At 34.6% G+C, this 17,047-nt stretch overlaps 1 protein-coding gene across 1 annotated transcript in view; it reads right to left on the reverse strand.

Annotated features, from left to right (window-relative positions):
* Positions 1–14,847: 14,847 nt before the first annotated feature.
* LOC134799154 (nephrin-like) overlaps positions 14,848–17,047 on the reverse strand; it is a 226,851-nt gene continuing 224,651 nt past the window's right edge. The window contains exon 17 of the mRNA XM_063771562.1: positions 14,848–15,003. Coding sequence (XP_063627632.1) covers positions 14,881–15,003 — 123 coding nt within the window. The 3' untranslated portion in view covers positions 14,848–14,880. The remainder of the gene's footprint in view (positions 15,004–17,047) is intronic.

Consider the following 17,047-nt stretch of genomic DNA (forward strand, 5'->3'; position numbering starts at 1 on the left):
CCCGTCTTTTCTAGGTCACCTAACTGACACGGGCCTACGTCATCATGCGACAGCGCTATATGATAATATGCGATAGCGCTATATATAGCGGCCATGTTGTTGTGACGTAGGCCCGTGTCACTCTGGGAATGGAAGACCATGTTTTATTAGACTATGGTAGTACCGTACCTATAGTAACAGTGGACCGACCGCCTTTGATGTTTGCGTGAATGCCGACACCGCACAAGAACACAATAGTGTTGTCACAGACTTTTACACAACTGCCGAAGACTTACACTTGACTTACTCTAAGACACGCTAGCCCTATAAGTAGTACCGAGCTACTAACAATGGTGATGTATGCAGCTCGGGTGCGCGCGTTTTACCCCTCGCCCCTCGCACCCCGCACGATTGCCCTGATAGACCATGCTATAGTTCAAGATTTCGGGTGATTCTTAAAATTTACACTAACATGATTAAATTATGGCTGGTTTTCAGAATTACCTGAATACACTTTATAAAAAAATGGTTGTCTGTAAAGTTCGTTTACGGACGATAATTTTGCGTGATATTATTAACGTCATAAGAAAACATTACCATTACATTACGTAACGTTACCACGAAGATCTGTCCACAACGTAACACTTTTTCGTGCATGCTACCGGTGTTCATCGATTTATAAGACGTTATCACGTCAAAAACCAGTAGGTACACATACAGTTTTCTTTATTTTTCTCAAAACGTTGCTACATAATTCTATGTATCTAACAAAACGGTATCTGTTGCGGGGCCAGGTATCTATAATAAACTACCCGACACCATTAAAAATATTAATGACCTGACATTCTACTCCGAATTAAAAAAATGGCTGACTAGAAATGCATTTTATGACATGTCAGAATATAATAATTATGATTTAATCGTAACTTAATTTAATATTTTATTTATTTGAATTGTATTGATTATTTTTATATTGTTTTATTTTATTTTAATGAATTGTAATTTAATTGAAATTGACCTAATTAATTAATAACCCTTTTGACATGTAAAGTTTGTAATTTTATGAATAAATGAATATGAATATGAAATATGCTGGTGCTATTCATTCGAGCAATATTTACAAAGCCGTGTAAATATATTTTTGGAACGTCGGCTTGTAAAGATGTTTTTGTACTCGAACGTACCTAACAAATGAACGAATGAAAACGGAACTTGAAAATGCTGAATCAATCAACAAATGGGTAAACCCAATTATTCCAATTGTTTCATTCAATTAACCGATAATAACCGGTGATTTCGATGGAAACAGTTCATTTCATTGGTGTTTTTAAAATTCATAATGGTGATTGGAGATAATTTCAAAATTGCGAATAATGGTGGTTCCACACTGATATTAATAATGTTATTATTAATATCGTATGACGTGAATTTACCACAACTTCGTAGTGCCCCTTCGTATTAGGATTTTCTTCGATTTTTTAATTATTATTAGAGTTAGGAGCACTAAAAAATTGGATGGAATTTGTTTTTCGCTCTAAACTTTTGCAATAATCAAAAACACTAAGCGCCACTTGCACCATCCCATTAACCCGGTGTTAACCGGTTAAACCGTTAACCCAGTGTCAAATTGTACTGCTAACCACGGAAACTCCAGGTTTAACCGGTTAACCCCAGGTTAGTGGGATGGTGCAAGTGGCCCTAAAAAAGTTAAACGACGGGGCATAGTTTTAAATTGTTTTATTATTATTTTGAACTTTTATTGTATAACTTTACTAAGGGTTCCAAATTCAAAAACAAAACATTTGCCCCAGGGTCTTAGGAGGTTCTTTAAAATTTCGACTCAAGATCATTGCTTAAGACGGCACCTCAAACAGCGGCCCTTGACACAGAAATTGAAACTTTTCGCAGGAAAACGCTCATTATCACGACCTGAGGCCGGGAAATTAACCCTTTCACTGCAGGTACGGAAAGATTTGTATGGATCTGTGGATTAAAATTATATTACTAAATTATTCTCTTTATTTGTTTTTCTTCTTGAGTTAGCTTGTTTATAGCATGAATAAAGTTGAATATAGAAGTAAAATACAACATGTACAAAAACAATAAATAGCGGGGCATGGCGCCAGCTGCCGGTGGTCAGGGCCGCAGAGTGAAGAACCGACGTACTTAAGCGCACCGTGTCCTAGATTACCGCCTTCTGCATCTGACCCTTGATCTAACTCCAGCCACTCATCCATTATTATTATTAAATTATACTTAATATTGTCTTCGGTTACCGCAATAGTTGCTCATGAAATAAAACTATTGAAACGGATTATATCGCGTATAATGAATTCATGCTACATCCCGACGTTTCGAACCCTTTACAGCGTTCATGAGGAACGGGTGAGGGTTCGAAACGTCGGGATATAGTATGAATCCAATATACGCGATATAATCCGTTTGAATAGTTTTACTTCATAAATTATACTTATTACAATTACTACACTTGACTGAAGTTATTCATAGAACAATCGAACAAGCCTAAAGCCCTTTGTATTAATTGGATTCCTTTAAGCACATAGCTAAGATACCTCGTGGAATCGAGCACTCGAGATTGCCGGAGATTTGCATAAATTAACTGGCTGGTTAATGAACGTTGTATTAATCTCTTGTTATCGAGAAGACATTTGTAGAGATTGTCGGCTTGGATATATTTATAGAGATTTCCGGATTAGATATATTTAGATGTGAAAATTAATGGAAACGTTTGTTAATACAACCTTAATCCTTCTCTTTTTTTTCATACTTTGTAGGTAACCTTTAACGCACGTGTACAAATTGTAGGTTTATTTCCAGCAAGCTGGAAATCGTTTTAACACCTTCATTTATTGCTAAATGTGTGAAATCCGAGTTTGCGCAATCCCAGGAGGTGTGCATAAATTTTTGCTCTTTTTTCAGTTTTTTGCTTGTAGCTCGAAAACCATAAGTCCGACGGAAAATGTTATCATGTTCAATATTAGAGAGGGTAATTTTTTTTTGTCAAATGAGATCTAAAATATTTTTTTTGTCAAATGAGATAATACAGCCGAAATGAAAAGTTAAAGACCGGGAATATTTCTCCAAACTAATTATTTTATTAAGAAACCGCCTTTTTACCAGTGTCTGATCCACCAAGCCTAGCTGGTAGCGCCTTGTAATTGATAGAGGATTTCTTCTAAATCGAGCAGTTTGGCAATCCGAGGAAAAAGGGCTAACTTTTTTTAAGTTAAATTAAGACTTTTCATTTCACACAGACACAGATACCTACTCGAAATAAATGAATTTTAATTTAATTTAAGTCGTATCCCTATTGCCCCCGTCTGTCCCCATTAGGGCTATTTCTCGGTTTATAAATGAACTCTAATGGCTGCCTTTGTTGCCATCGCTCGCCGTTCATTAAAACGGACAATAATAATTAAGATCACACTTTAGTCCAAATTGCTCCTAAAAAGGAAACGGATCTATATCGGGACTCCTAAAGTTATTTCTTCTAATTTTGCATTCCTTAATACTTATAATAAATCTGAATCGGAACTTAATCGCGTACAGTTATTATATAATTCCTTAATACTTTTTGCCTATACTACGTTTAGGACCATTTTAGGACTAATGAGTTTTAGGTTTTAGGACATTCATTACTTTTTGGCAAATGAGTGTTATGAGGACTGAGCATTAGATCTAATACCCATTAGGACTAAACGGTTAGGGTAAAAGACTTTAGGACACAAGTTATTAGAGATGGCGAAGGAGACTCAAAGGAAACATGCTAAGAATTTTCCGGATATAAATAATTCTCAATTTTGTTAAATGAATTAACAAACGCATTAAGCTAAGTAACTAAGTATCTTAATTTTTTCTTAATACGATTTTATTTTTATTTTTTGTTTTACGAAAACGTTACATTTTTATTTTATTTCTTCTATTAGGAATAGGCCAGCCAAATTAAGTTTTTTCGAGGAATTAATTCTCGGCAAGCTGAAAATCGTCTTAATACCTTCATTTGGTTCTAAATTTGAGTTTGCTCCATTCCAGGAGTTGTGGAAAAAAATTATCTGTTTCAGTTTTTTGCTTGTATTTTAAAAACGGGAAGTCCGACGAAAAATTTGTTCTAATCATGATAAAAATTGACATCCCAGGATTCAAAAAGTATCTTAATATGAATTCGTAGTCAACCCAACTAACATTAGGCGCTAAATTTAAGGGTTACAAGAGATTTATATAAGCGCCTATTTACTCTTTAGGTGTTGTTAGTACTCTAAAAATAGGAGTTATAGCCGGCTATAACCCCGTTTTAACCCCGGATTGGGCACAAATTTTATCACCGTAAGATTTATAACTGTGCTACAGTAGGGTTAGGGGATAAAAAAAGAGACATAAGAGCGGTATAGTGGAGCTACAATAGTGTTAATTAATTCTTTAGGAGCTATATGGGTTGCATATAGGTGACTACAAACTGTTGTAGTAGAAGAGCGCTAAAGTAGTGCTGTAATAGCGTTGATTAACAACTTAGGATTTAAAAGGGTGCCAAATAAGCGACTACTAACTGTTTGAGTAGTAGTGTAGAGCTATATAGTTGATACTTTCAGCTTTAGATGGTATATTAGCATTTAAAGTCAATATTTGTAACACTCAAGAAGGTAATTGCACATTTTTTCCTTAGCCCTGACTGCTTTGGTTGCAGATGTTTCCATTTTGTATTATTATTTGTAAGCTTGCACTGTGACAGCTTGAAGTGAAATGTAATGGCGGATAAATAAAAGCAAATAATTATTTTAGTTCACCGATGCCGGTGTTATCTGCGGATTTATGATGGCGAAATTAATTACACTGTCAATAACTATATGTATTACTAACAAAATTTTAAAGGGCCTCTGATCCTTTGCATATTTATCTGAATATATTATTTTTTAAATTGTGGTCCACCGTATTTAATTTTCGCAAAATTACACAATATACGTGAAGTCCGGTTTTAAATACAACAATACTAACATTATGTCTATAGTGAGTAAAATTATCGATTTTTATTAAGTATTTACGTTCTAATTAACAATTTTTGTTTTGCTTATTGATTCATCGGTCATATTAACATGGCGCTATAGGCTTAGGTTGTAAGTAAGACTCTAATAACACTATAAGATGTACTAAGGTATTGAATAACGCCCGTCTGCGACTACATGATCTATAAAAGTGACTCATAACTTCTCTTTTCGACTGTAAGTGAGACAAGAGAGTTAAGAAGCGATTGCGAGTAACGGAGCTATAAAAGAGTTTTTATCGCCTGTTTAGAACCTTAAGTGAAAATTGCAGCTGCTTATTACTCATATAGATGTTAAGGTGGTAGAATTCACTTTGAGCTATAACACTAGCTGCTTAAGATCCATTATAGCGGCCAAAACGGCTATTGTGGATCTTAAAGCTATACATGGACTTCTTAAAGACCTTGATGTCACCAGAGCCTGTAACCTTAGAGTATATAGCTATTCTCCAGCCGTTATATGTCTTTAGGTGATAAAATAAGTGCTAAGTGTCGCCTAATTGTTTGTTGGGAAAGATTGTACAAAATGGCCGCCACTTTGATTTCCTTTTTTTTTGTAAAATCGTGTTATAATCCGATTTTTTTTACCAGTGTCTGATCTACAACAACGTTGCTGGTAGTGACATTGATTTTGAAGTTGGGTTCCTTCTACATCGAGTGGTTTTGTCAATCCATGGTAAAATGTATCTTCCAAGGCTCCCAAAGTGTTACCACACCTCTTGGGATGGAGCAAACTCAGATTATATGCATTTAGAACCAAATGAAGGTATTAAAATGATTTCATGCTTGCTGGGAATTAATTCCTCGAAATGCTTTTTTTTTATCTAATTTGACTGGCCTATTATAGTACCTAATATAAAAGTTTATTACCTACCTGTAATAAAATAATTGTCATTAATAAATAGAAAAGGTGCCAACTTTAAGAACAGAGTCAAATTACATTAAGATTGCAGTTTACATTAAGATTGTGTTGTGTCTATAGAAACGTCAATTTAATGAAATAAAAATAACTTACGGCTCGATTCGGAAAATGAATTAGATTTCTACTAGGCTTCAACAAGTTACGATACGGATAATTTAAAGATATTTGTAAGATATATATGTCAAATTTGACGTTTCCGCGATTCTGGAGGTCCTTTTGAACGATTTCGACAAGTTATGACTTAGATATCCAAGTCACATCTAGTCGATATCTAATGTAGATCTAGTTGATCTCTTAATCGTCTCAAGATCTTGTGATTATCTCGAAATCCGAATAGGCCTGTTATTTCATATTAATTAAAAGAAAAAAAAAAACTAACTAAAGAGCACTCTATCAAACGGCAATGAAACTCGTCGAACAACATTGACAACAGCGCCATCTCTGTTTCAACGGCTGAACTCTTTGTAGCGCGGCTTCAGCTTTCTCCTAGTCGGAGGGTTAACGATTTTTTGCCACGTGGCCGCCACGTGTCGAAGGAAAGTTTGGGAGCGCTTTCGGCATTTTTTAGCGCGTAGAAGAGTAATTTGCCACTAAGTGCTACGGGTTACGCTCGTAGCGCGTAGCCACAGATTCGCCGTATGTAGCGCGTAGTCGCTACAAAACAGTGTACGTGGAGTCGGGTTCTTAGCCCTGAATGTGTTAAATTATGTTAGAGTTGTTAGACCAAGAAAAGTCTGCAACGATATTAATAGTACACGCAGTACAAGTGATTTTAAACGTCAAACTTCTATGAAATTATTACGTATTAAATAACACTTGCACTGCGGTGCTATCAAAATCATTGCAGACCAGTGTTGGCCGAAAGTTAATGCGAATTGAAAATGTTGGCCATTAACCATTGTAAATTGAACCTTAAACCGTAACGGACGATTACAGTTTACGATTTAATTTATAATGGTTAATGGCCAGCATTTTCAATTTGCATTAACTTTCGGCCAACACTGTTGCAGACTTATATCTTGGTCTAACTCTATATACTTTATAGGTATTTTCGCTACCAAAAAATTGAGGACAAATTTAATATTTACAGTCAGCGATAAAAGCACGCACCTAAAATGAAATTTTTGCCAAAATCTTGTTTACATTTTTTAGGCTTCCCTCCGGGACCCAGATCCCTCATAGTCTCGTCATGTTCGTCTGATTTTTTGCACTAAATTATTACTGCTTTCCGATCAAAAAAGCAAGTTACTTACCATACTATTACCACATACTTACCATCGCGGTGTACCGCGAATCGCCATAAACCCGGTAGTTTTACTGCCTGGATACAAGATACAACCTACAAGTAATACCTTCAAGTTCACAAAATATGTTATCTACGCCACCGCAGCCAGCTGAACAAATATGCCTATAGCTGGGGACCTAGCCAAGGCAACATCGTTAATAGGAAACGCCAACTGAAACTTAAATAATGTATAAAAATTGTCACGTCATTTTTCGTAGCATGTCATCCTGATTTTAGAGTTATACCAAGAAAAGTCTGCTGCGATTTTGATAGCCCACGCAGTGCAAATGTTATTTTAAACGTCAAACTTCTATGAAAATATGACGGATAAATAACAATTGCACTGCGTGGGCTATCAAAATCGCTGCAGACATTTCTTGGTCTAACTCTATATTTTTTTCATTTCTTTTGGCGTTTGACCATAGAGTCTGTTCGGAAAGAGAAGAGTCGGGGAATGTATCGGGCTCAATACATTCCACGACTCTTCTCTTTCCGAACAGATTCTATACTTACAATTGTCATCTTGGCTAAGGACAAACAGCTAGCACAAACAGCATTCTAAGGATGATTGCTGATCACGTTTGTTGTCCCATAATGATAAATTTAACTAAATTAATTAAGTCTAATATAACTTTTAAGTATTAATATAGTTTTTAAGCCTTATAATATGTAATACTAACACAATGGGATCTCTGTTATCTTGACTTAAATAAATAATTGAAATTGAAATAATTGAAAATAAGGAACCCTGATATTACGTCGGGTCATCTTTTCAAATATAAAAAAAATATAAAAAAACAAACAAGCGTTTAAAAAAAGAGACTAAAGGCCATACACAAATTATTTATTATTTTCTTTTCTTTTTCTTTTATTTACGCTGTTGGTACAGTTGGGATGTCTACCGTCTCCAATTCTCCCTCAATTGCTCAAAGGTTAACTGGAAGAGATCCCTTGAAGGGATAAGTTCGCCTTTGTACTAATGACGAATGTTATTCTTCCTGTTTTGTTTTGATTTTTGTACAATAAAATGTTTTACTACTACTACTACTCGTACTACTACAAATTTGTTCTCACCTCTGGCTGGACATTACCTGTATTTAATTCCAGTATCTCGGTTCTAAATGTATGATAGTTTATTGACACCAGCATTATCTCTGATTTTATCACAACAGCTAATACAAAAGGAGTACCCCCTTTATGTGAGTAAGGGTCCTATCATATCAGCTATTTAGCTTTTATACGCCTTAACTTTGCTGTGTAAACCTCGACATTAGTAAAATATGCTGTTATCGAATTGAACTTAATAAGCAAACACCGTTATCGATGTTGCAATTCATTGAAAATCAGGGTTGGCAAAAATACCTACTGTAGGGAACCCTAACTTCGCCATTGGTGCTCAACTTCGCCCAAATGAACTCTTTACGCGTAGTACCTAACTAAAAATACGTGAGTAAAACATTGAACTATTATTACTACGTATAGAACCGGCACAAAGAACCAGTATTTTGCGCCATGAGTTATTGTTTTGATAACAAACCATAGAAGCGGAGCGTGAATTCCGCGACCTAAACGCGTAAACGCCATGAAGTTTACGGCGCTTACGACGTTTTGGTCGCGTGGTACAGGTTGCGATTGCGACAATTTCATTGTTTGGTATGACTTCTCTATAGTAATAATACTCAATGGAGTAAAACCATAAAATTATTATAGCGTACCTCATCTTAATCTCAATTAATGACGCCAAAACCCCGCTCAAAGGACAAACATAAGTAGATCATAAGTAGCTGACAGGCCCACAGGCCGAATACACCACCGCCCTGTTGGACAGAATGTAATATATGTACGAACTAGGGAAATAAACATCTTTCTATTCTATCCACAGGAGAACGCTCATAACGTCGCAATTCTAACCCCTATGACACAAGATTTTATGTAGATTCATGGTAATCTTATTCCTTAGGGGAGAGTCGGCTATATTGTACAGCCCGGTCAAATCGTACCATCTCTAGATTTCTCATTAAACGACAATGCTCCAATGTATTATTATGTATTACTATCAATAATCTGATCAGAAATGGCATAGGACCTAAAACTAATGAAAGAACTAATTTTCGATGTGGGTTTTTAAGATAAGTTAAAAATACGCAATCAATAGTACACTATTAGCTATTTAAATACAAATGTACATAAACGGCTTCATTTCGGTGGTTTTATAATTTGTCTAAGGTTTATGCTTCTCTTTATTTTATTTAAAAAAATCCGAGTTATATAATATATACCTAGTACGAGTAATAGTAATAAGTATTTTTAAATTTAGTTAGAACAACTTCGGAGTCTGGCAATAAATATTTAATTTTGATGAAATTGTATATTATGTTGAACAATTAAGGGCCGAACTCACTCCAGTGTTGTGTTTGCGCAAATATTTAATAGCTGCATCTCTTATGTTTGCTTTATTCAAAAACTAACAATAACTTTAGAACAAAATTAGCCAAATATTATATGGGGAAAAGTGATTTTATTGAATAATTAAGTTTGAATTGGCTTCCTGTAAACGTGCCCGTCTCTGGCGGTCAAAAGGTTATAAAAGGTTTGGTAACATAACTGGCTCAAAAACACTTTTTATTTCTGTTCAAAGTAATATAAACCTTAAATACTTTAATAAGAGGATTCATTATAAATTCAATATCTTACGCTCCTGCAAAAACGTCTTGTTCAAAATGATTAATTGAATCGTGCCTCTTTTGTTTTTCTTTTCTATTCGTAATAAGAATCACATTAATTAATAATTATAAACTTCTGATCCCAAGTTTTAGCTAATAAATTAATGAATACAATTCGAAAATTAAATTGAATAGGTATTTTATATAATCTGATTATACCTTCAATGCCTATTACATTATACAGGCGGTTTTTTTTTATATCTACCATACTTTTAGGGGTGAATATGTAATAATGTTGAGCTAGAAATAAACCACGCTGATTTTGCACAGGCTTCGCAGTGACCGATTGTGAAAGCTAGAGACACCATTTACTTAAGGTACTTAATGAAAAAGGTTTGAAATATTATTACTATAGAGAAGCCATACCAAACATTGAAATGTCGCACTCACAACCTGTACCACGCGAACTAAACGTCGTAAGCGCCGTAAAATTCATGGCGCTTACGCGTTTAGGTCGCACGCTCCGCTTCTATGGTTTGTTGTCAAAACAATAACTCATGGCGCAAAATACTGGTTCTGTGTGCCGGTTCTATAATATGTTAGTAATAATAGATCAATGTGAAAAAGATGAGAATAAAAGTAATCACATATTAATAATTTTATTTAAACAATCACAATGACCTTAATGTCACTAAAAATACAGTCAGTCGATTCTTAATCTTTTAACTTAATCTTAATATTATCTTACCATTTCACTTAACTACAACAATAGTTTTTAACATTTATATCATTCAATTTCGTAAGTTACAAATACCTAATTAATATTAATTTACCATTGAAGTAAATAACGTTTAATCAACCTCATATTGAACTGTCTTTTTGTTATTTATTATGTACAGTGAAACTTGGTTACGTGGGACCTGGATAAGCGGGAAACCTCCATAGCTAGGACTCATGGTGCGGTCCCGACACTTTAGCACTGAATTACCTCTGTTAGTGAGACAAAACAAACCTCTATAACTGGAATTTGTATTTTCGATTAGTCCTAGCTATCCAGGTTTCACTGTAATTGTAAATGAATAAATAATATACAGTGGTAAAATAGTTACCTATTTGTTTTACAAGGAGAAAAAGTTGTTGATTGAATAAGTACCCAAGCAAGCAAAAGATTCCAAAATTGAACCACGAGCGTAGTGAACGATTTAAGTAGATGAAATTTGGTACCTACCTATGGTAATGGTTTGAGTAATGTAGACTGTTTCCATACAATTTTGAGGCCCAAAATATTGTCTAACGCTTTTAAAAGCTGCTGGTTTTTAGGAAAATAACTGTTTTGTTTAGGCTCTATACTGTAAAACATGGCAAAACACGTCATTTATAAAATGTCATTTTGTTTGTTCAAATGTCATTGTTCATTAACCTTCAGACAAATTAATGAATACCTATTTATCTCACAAACGTCTTCAGTTACACGAGAGCCTTGCTATAAGCCATTCTAATTATATTAAAATATGTCTGTTTGTTTTGACAGTTTGAAATTCAACCTTATAAACACCTTTATTAAGGTCGAGTTTTGAATACAAAATAAAGACGAAATACAAACAATGGAAACTTAATTGGACATTATTCTACTCGTAAATGTGTATCTTATAAACTTTAGCAATATCAATGGTAAACGCCCCTATAATGGACGCGGCACCAATAATGAGACGTGAACTACAAATCGTGTAAAATAAGTACCTATTTAACATTCGTTTTTAAAAACTAGCAACATTTTTTCATTAATTTCTGCCTGTTTTAAAAGAAATGATGCAATCGGTACTGTCCATAACTAGAGAAAAAAAAACATAGTTTTAATTATTAATTATGTTGAAACCAATTGCTGTATCTTTCATTAAACACGTCGAAAATATAAAAGACGAATAAAACATTCGACTTTTAATACGTAAAGCTGTAGAGATTTTACAGCTAACAGTGAAATATCAAAAATACTCCTAATTTTCTCATAAATGTCTCATGATTGGTGCCGTAAATAACTAAAACACATGATTTACCAACAGTTTAAAACAAATAAGGAAAGCAATCAATTTACATTACATTTATAATTTTGCATCATATATTTTGGACGATTTATCATTTGGCATAGGCAGGTCAGATTATTATGCTAGAAATTTGTGACGACCTTGGCTGCTACATTGACCGCATGCATTGGTATGCCATTTAATGGATCGCCGAAACTAAATTACATACATAAAAACACCTTGGAACGCGATAATAAAATTTATGATAAAATTTTCACCTATACAATTAGTAAACTTCAATTTGTACACAGCTCCTTATTAGGTATTAGGTACGTATTATTAGGTACCACAAAATTTCAAAATTCATGCACCCTTATTCAAAATATGGACACACATATTTCCGACCTCATACACTCTAAAAAGGTAGTTCATTGCAATGACCTTTTATTTATGTAGACGTGTGACGTTCATAGTTGACAAAATTAAAAATTGATCCAACGATTTTGACAGCTTGACAGGTTGGCGTCACCCATACGCCTAACTAAATATAGGTTCCGGAACCTATATTTAATGGCTCACAATCGTGCGCCTGGTACCATATCTACCTCAATTTACTTACATCTATGGTTCATTGTATGATTTAACAAATAATTGCACATTTTGAGCGTTTCAACACCTGATGTTCGTTTCACAAGATGGCAATAAATTATCCGCCGATGCATCTGTCAATTTCCTTGATAAAATGAGTGACGGAATAAAAGTCACTATCGCGGCAGTAATGAGCCGGCGAACGTCACTCATTTTATCCATGGTATAATAATATACTCCGCCTGGTACTCTATTCCCGTCTTTTCTAGGTCACCTAACTGACACAAGCCTACGTCATCATGCGACAGCGTTATATGATAATATGCGATAGCGCTATATATAGCGGCCATGTTATTGTGAGGTAGACCTGTGTCACTCTGGGAATAGAAGACCATGTTTTATTAGACCATGATTTTATCAAAGACATTGACAGAAAAGCGGCAACAACGCCGCAGCAGTAATCTGCAGTTGAAATCCAAACGTCACCTTTAATGATGTCATTTTGTTTTAATTCGTGCGTGCATTTCGTTTGAACATATTCGTACATGTAGGTATTGGCGCGAGCGAAAGGCATCATTTACCTACATACAGGGTTGGGCAAAATACTGGCTTCCACGTATTTCAAATACAAATTACAAAATACATTTTTAAAAGTATTTGAAATACCAAATACAAATTACTTTGGTGACTGGTATTTGAAATACAAAATACAAATTACAGTGTTTAAAATAATGTATTTCAAATACAAAATACTTTTATTTTTTTTGTTTAATCATTTAGTTTTTTTAACGAATATCCTTTCCTAAAAACTTATTGGGTCATTGCGCTTGTTTTCGTCCAGCTCTAGTTTTCGTCCACTTGACGAAATTTGAATATAAATCTACATTGCTGCACAAATTTGGACTGATTTCAATCCTTAGCTAAACAATATATCTGTCCACATATAAAAATTATATTTCGCAAATAGTAAATTAAAACTGAAATATATTATTTGCTAATCTGTCAAGTGGTCGAAAACTAGAGCATGGACGGAAACTACTGCAATGACCCTATCCCCTGGCTGTTGACGAAAAGTTCCGCGCACAATAGCTCGCTCGCGCATTGTACCTATTTGCCCTCGTACAAGTTGTACATTATATTTAAAAAAAACGTTCCATTTTAGGATCATAGAATTTAATAAAATGTATTTCGTAGAAATGTATTTTGATGCTTGAAGTATTTGAAATACAAAATACTAAATACATGTGAGTTCAGTATTTGAAATACCAAATACAAAATACTTTTCCAGGTAGTATTTGAAATACAAATACAAAATACTAAAATGTATTTCAAATACGTATTTCAAATACATGTAATTGAAATACTGCCCAACCCTGCCTACATATACCCTTTTGATGTCAAAATGTAATTGGCGTCAGGGCTCGTGAAACGATAACATCTTGTACTTTAAGGTTGCAATACACTGGGTCAGATCATTACTAGGATGTTGTCACACAACCAGAATTATTTTCTTTCAGTGTATTTGCACCATTACGCCTTTTCAAAACCTTAGTCATACGTAACTCTAGATTCAGGATCAACGCCAATCGGAAAGAAAATAATGTATGGCTTTTCGTATCTGTACGATACCCACATATTTTACTTTGCGATTGATGTTTATGGGTTAGGTACCTATCGCTACTTTGAAACATTATTTGTCCAATGTTTCAATGCCAAATTTTCATTTGAACGAACGCGTTTATTTATAAACCATTGAATGTTTAGAAGAATCTAACCTAATCTAACCCAATGGCTTCTACAAGATGTCTTTTTTAAAACTTCAGAAAAATAAACTTTTATGGAAAAATTCGCGTTCGGTCAAATCAAACTAGTTTTGAACTTACGATATGACACCGTCGTTACAACTAGCCACTGTCATTCTTCTAACTATAAAACTCCCGTGAGACTTGTAATTACATCTTATAATTATTTTAAACGAGTTATTACTCACGCACGCTACACCGAGCCGTGACCGGGCCGAGGCGTCCGACATGTCAATCATGTCATTATCTATGACGGCTGATCGGTGATCACGTGGTGCTTTCCATAGAACACGAAGCGCCGGAAGCTCCGGCCCGGTCTACCGTGAGTCCTTTATTAAGTCGAATAGACGCTCGAAATATTTCGATCCAATTTTCTTCTAGGATCTTCTAGAAGCATCGACTGCACCGCCTTTACTGATCGACCGCACGATCGAAACATGTTGAGCGTTTAGCTATTCGACTTAATAATATGTGAGTAACCCGTTTACAATAAATTGAACATGAACATACTGTTACTCTTTCTAAGCCCGTCTCTCAGACTCTTAACCGGACGGAGTCTGTTCCCTAGATGCAACTCTCCTTAACCCGCCTGCTGGTGGTGACCACTTCAGGCCGGAACCTCGCCGAGGCGATGTCAGCGCTGCGGGCGGTGATACCGCGGTTCACCACCGATATGCTCTGTGAAGACTGCAAAATTGCAAATAATTATGTTAATTACATTATAACCCGACCAGTCTGATGGGGACAGTTGTGGATTTTCATCACAGAAGTGTCCTTATGCTTAAAGTACAATAAGGTCTTCTTATCTGAAATTCCAATATAAATTCTAATAGAAAGGTGCTTCTTGCACATGAAGCATAAGGACCCTTCTCTTATAGAAAGCCACATTTGAGCCAGGTAATATTCGTGACGGTTATTTTATTTAACCGGACGGTTACAGTTTACGGTTCAATTTATAATGGTTACTGGCCAATTAATGGTTAATTGCATTAACGTTTCGGCCAACACTGAGTAGTAGTAGGGCATTTCCATTTAAAGTTGTACCATGACTCACTTGACGAGTTGAAAATATAACTTGGATTATTTGGTACTTTTTTATGTAATTCTATGAGTAAATATATTCTAGTTTATGAAACACAAAAGAGAATCGTCATATTTTTAGCATAAACCAGTTAAAATTAATATTTAATAGGATGAGGGAGGTTTTTTGCGGTCCGTTTGGTTACAAATGGTTTTTGATATAGTGAATAAAATACATACTTGAAGCAAATGTTTTTATGTTTAAAGCATAATAATGTTAATAAACAACCTAAAAACAATTATCATTGACCAATTTAGAGCAAACATTTTTCATAAAAGGGAATTTTAGGCGGTTTGGTTACGAGGTGGCCCCAAATCGTACGTTATTTTTAGGTTTATTAAATAGTTATTGGCATTACTGCCATGTGACGAATAACAATCATTAGAATTAACAAAACATGTGATTATTGTCAAAAAAATTAAATGTTTTAGCTTATAAACTTTGAATAAACAATAAAAATACTTTTGAAATCAAGGGGACATTTCCAAATGGACACCCATGTAACTTAATGGACAAAGTAAAGACGAAATCACAATAATCAAAAATTTACACAAATACTCAGCGAATAAAAAAAGGAGGCCTAAATATGTACTAAAATCAGTAGATAGAGTTTTAAACATAAGGAACTCAATTTTACTTAATAAAATATGACTTATTAATTGCACATGAATTAAATAAGTATAGACAAAGTCACGGTAAAAACTATACATACTCAATGTGCGTGCGACTTTACCGTGTCCGTTCGGTTACATTTTTCTAGTCCGCCTATATGTTACGCTTCAAATTGTAACCAAACGGACGTAACGATTTGTCTGATCCAGAATTAAATCTATTCAAAATAAAACAAAACTAACCGCAATGTTCAACTTATTGACTTGACAAATAACTATATGAAACATAGTTTTATTTAATATAAACAGTGTTTTAGTTACTTAACGTTTAAGCTGCATAAACAGTTGAACAAAACGGACAAAACATTGAGTAAACTTACAGGTCGCACGCCAGCACGCCTTGGAGGTTGCGAATTGACTGTTTTAAATCAAATCTGACGTTTAAACAAGCTTTATCTATGGTCACAGGGTTTCCAGGATGTAAAAAAACCTAAAATATTGGTAAAAAGTATTTCGCTAAGTAGCGAAAACTGCGTAACCAACCCGGACTATGTCCGTTTCACGATTTCGCGGGGACAACGTTTTTATCGAAATTAAACCCTATTATTGATGTTTTTAAAGCTCTTATTCATCAATAACACATTTTTCAACATTTAAACTATGCCAGGAATGCATTACTTGGTGTTGCCTTCATAGAAAAAATATGTGTAAAAGTCCATCAAAAATTGAAGTCGGTGAAGGGGACAGTACTACGGGGTCATTTTATCATATCTAAAAACTTGATTTTAAGTAAGAAAAAAGTGATTTATTGTGCATTAAACTTCATAAATGATGTGTCTATATAATATATTTCAATAAAAAACATCATTTGCCCAGTTAAAAAATTCGTCTTAAGAGTAAATTGCAAAAAATGCAAGGGGACATGCGAAAAACTCGAGGGTACAACTTTAAATGGAAATGCCCAGTAGTGTCAGTATCAGTACATAGTTGAAAAATAAACGGTGTCTAAGTTTCGAATCGGATCGCTCAATTAGAACAA

The sequence above is a fragment of the Cydia splendana genome, chromosome 18 (assembly GCF_910591565.1).
Source record: "Cydia splendana chromosome 18, ilCydSple1.2, whole genome shotgun sequence".
NCBI lineage: Eukaryota > Metazoa > Arthropoda > Insecta > Lepidoptera > Tortricidae > Cydia > Cydia splendana.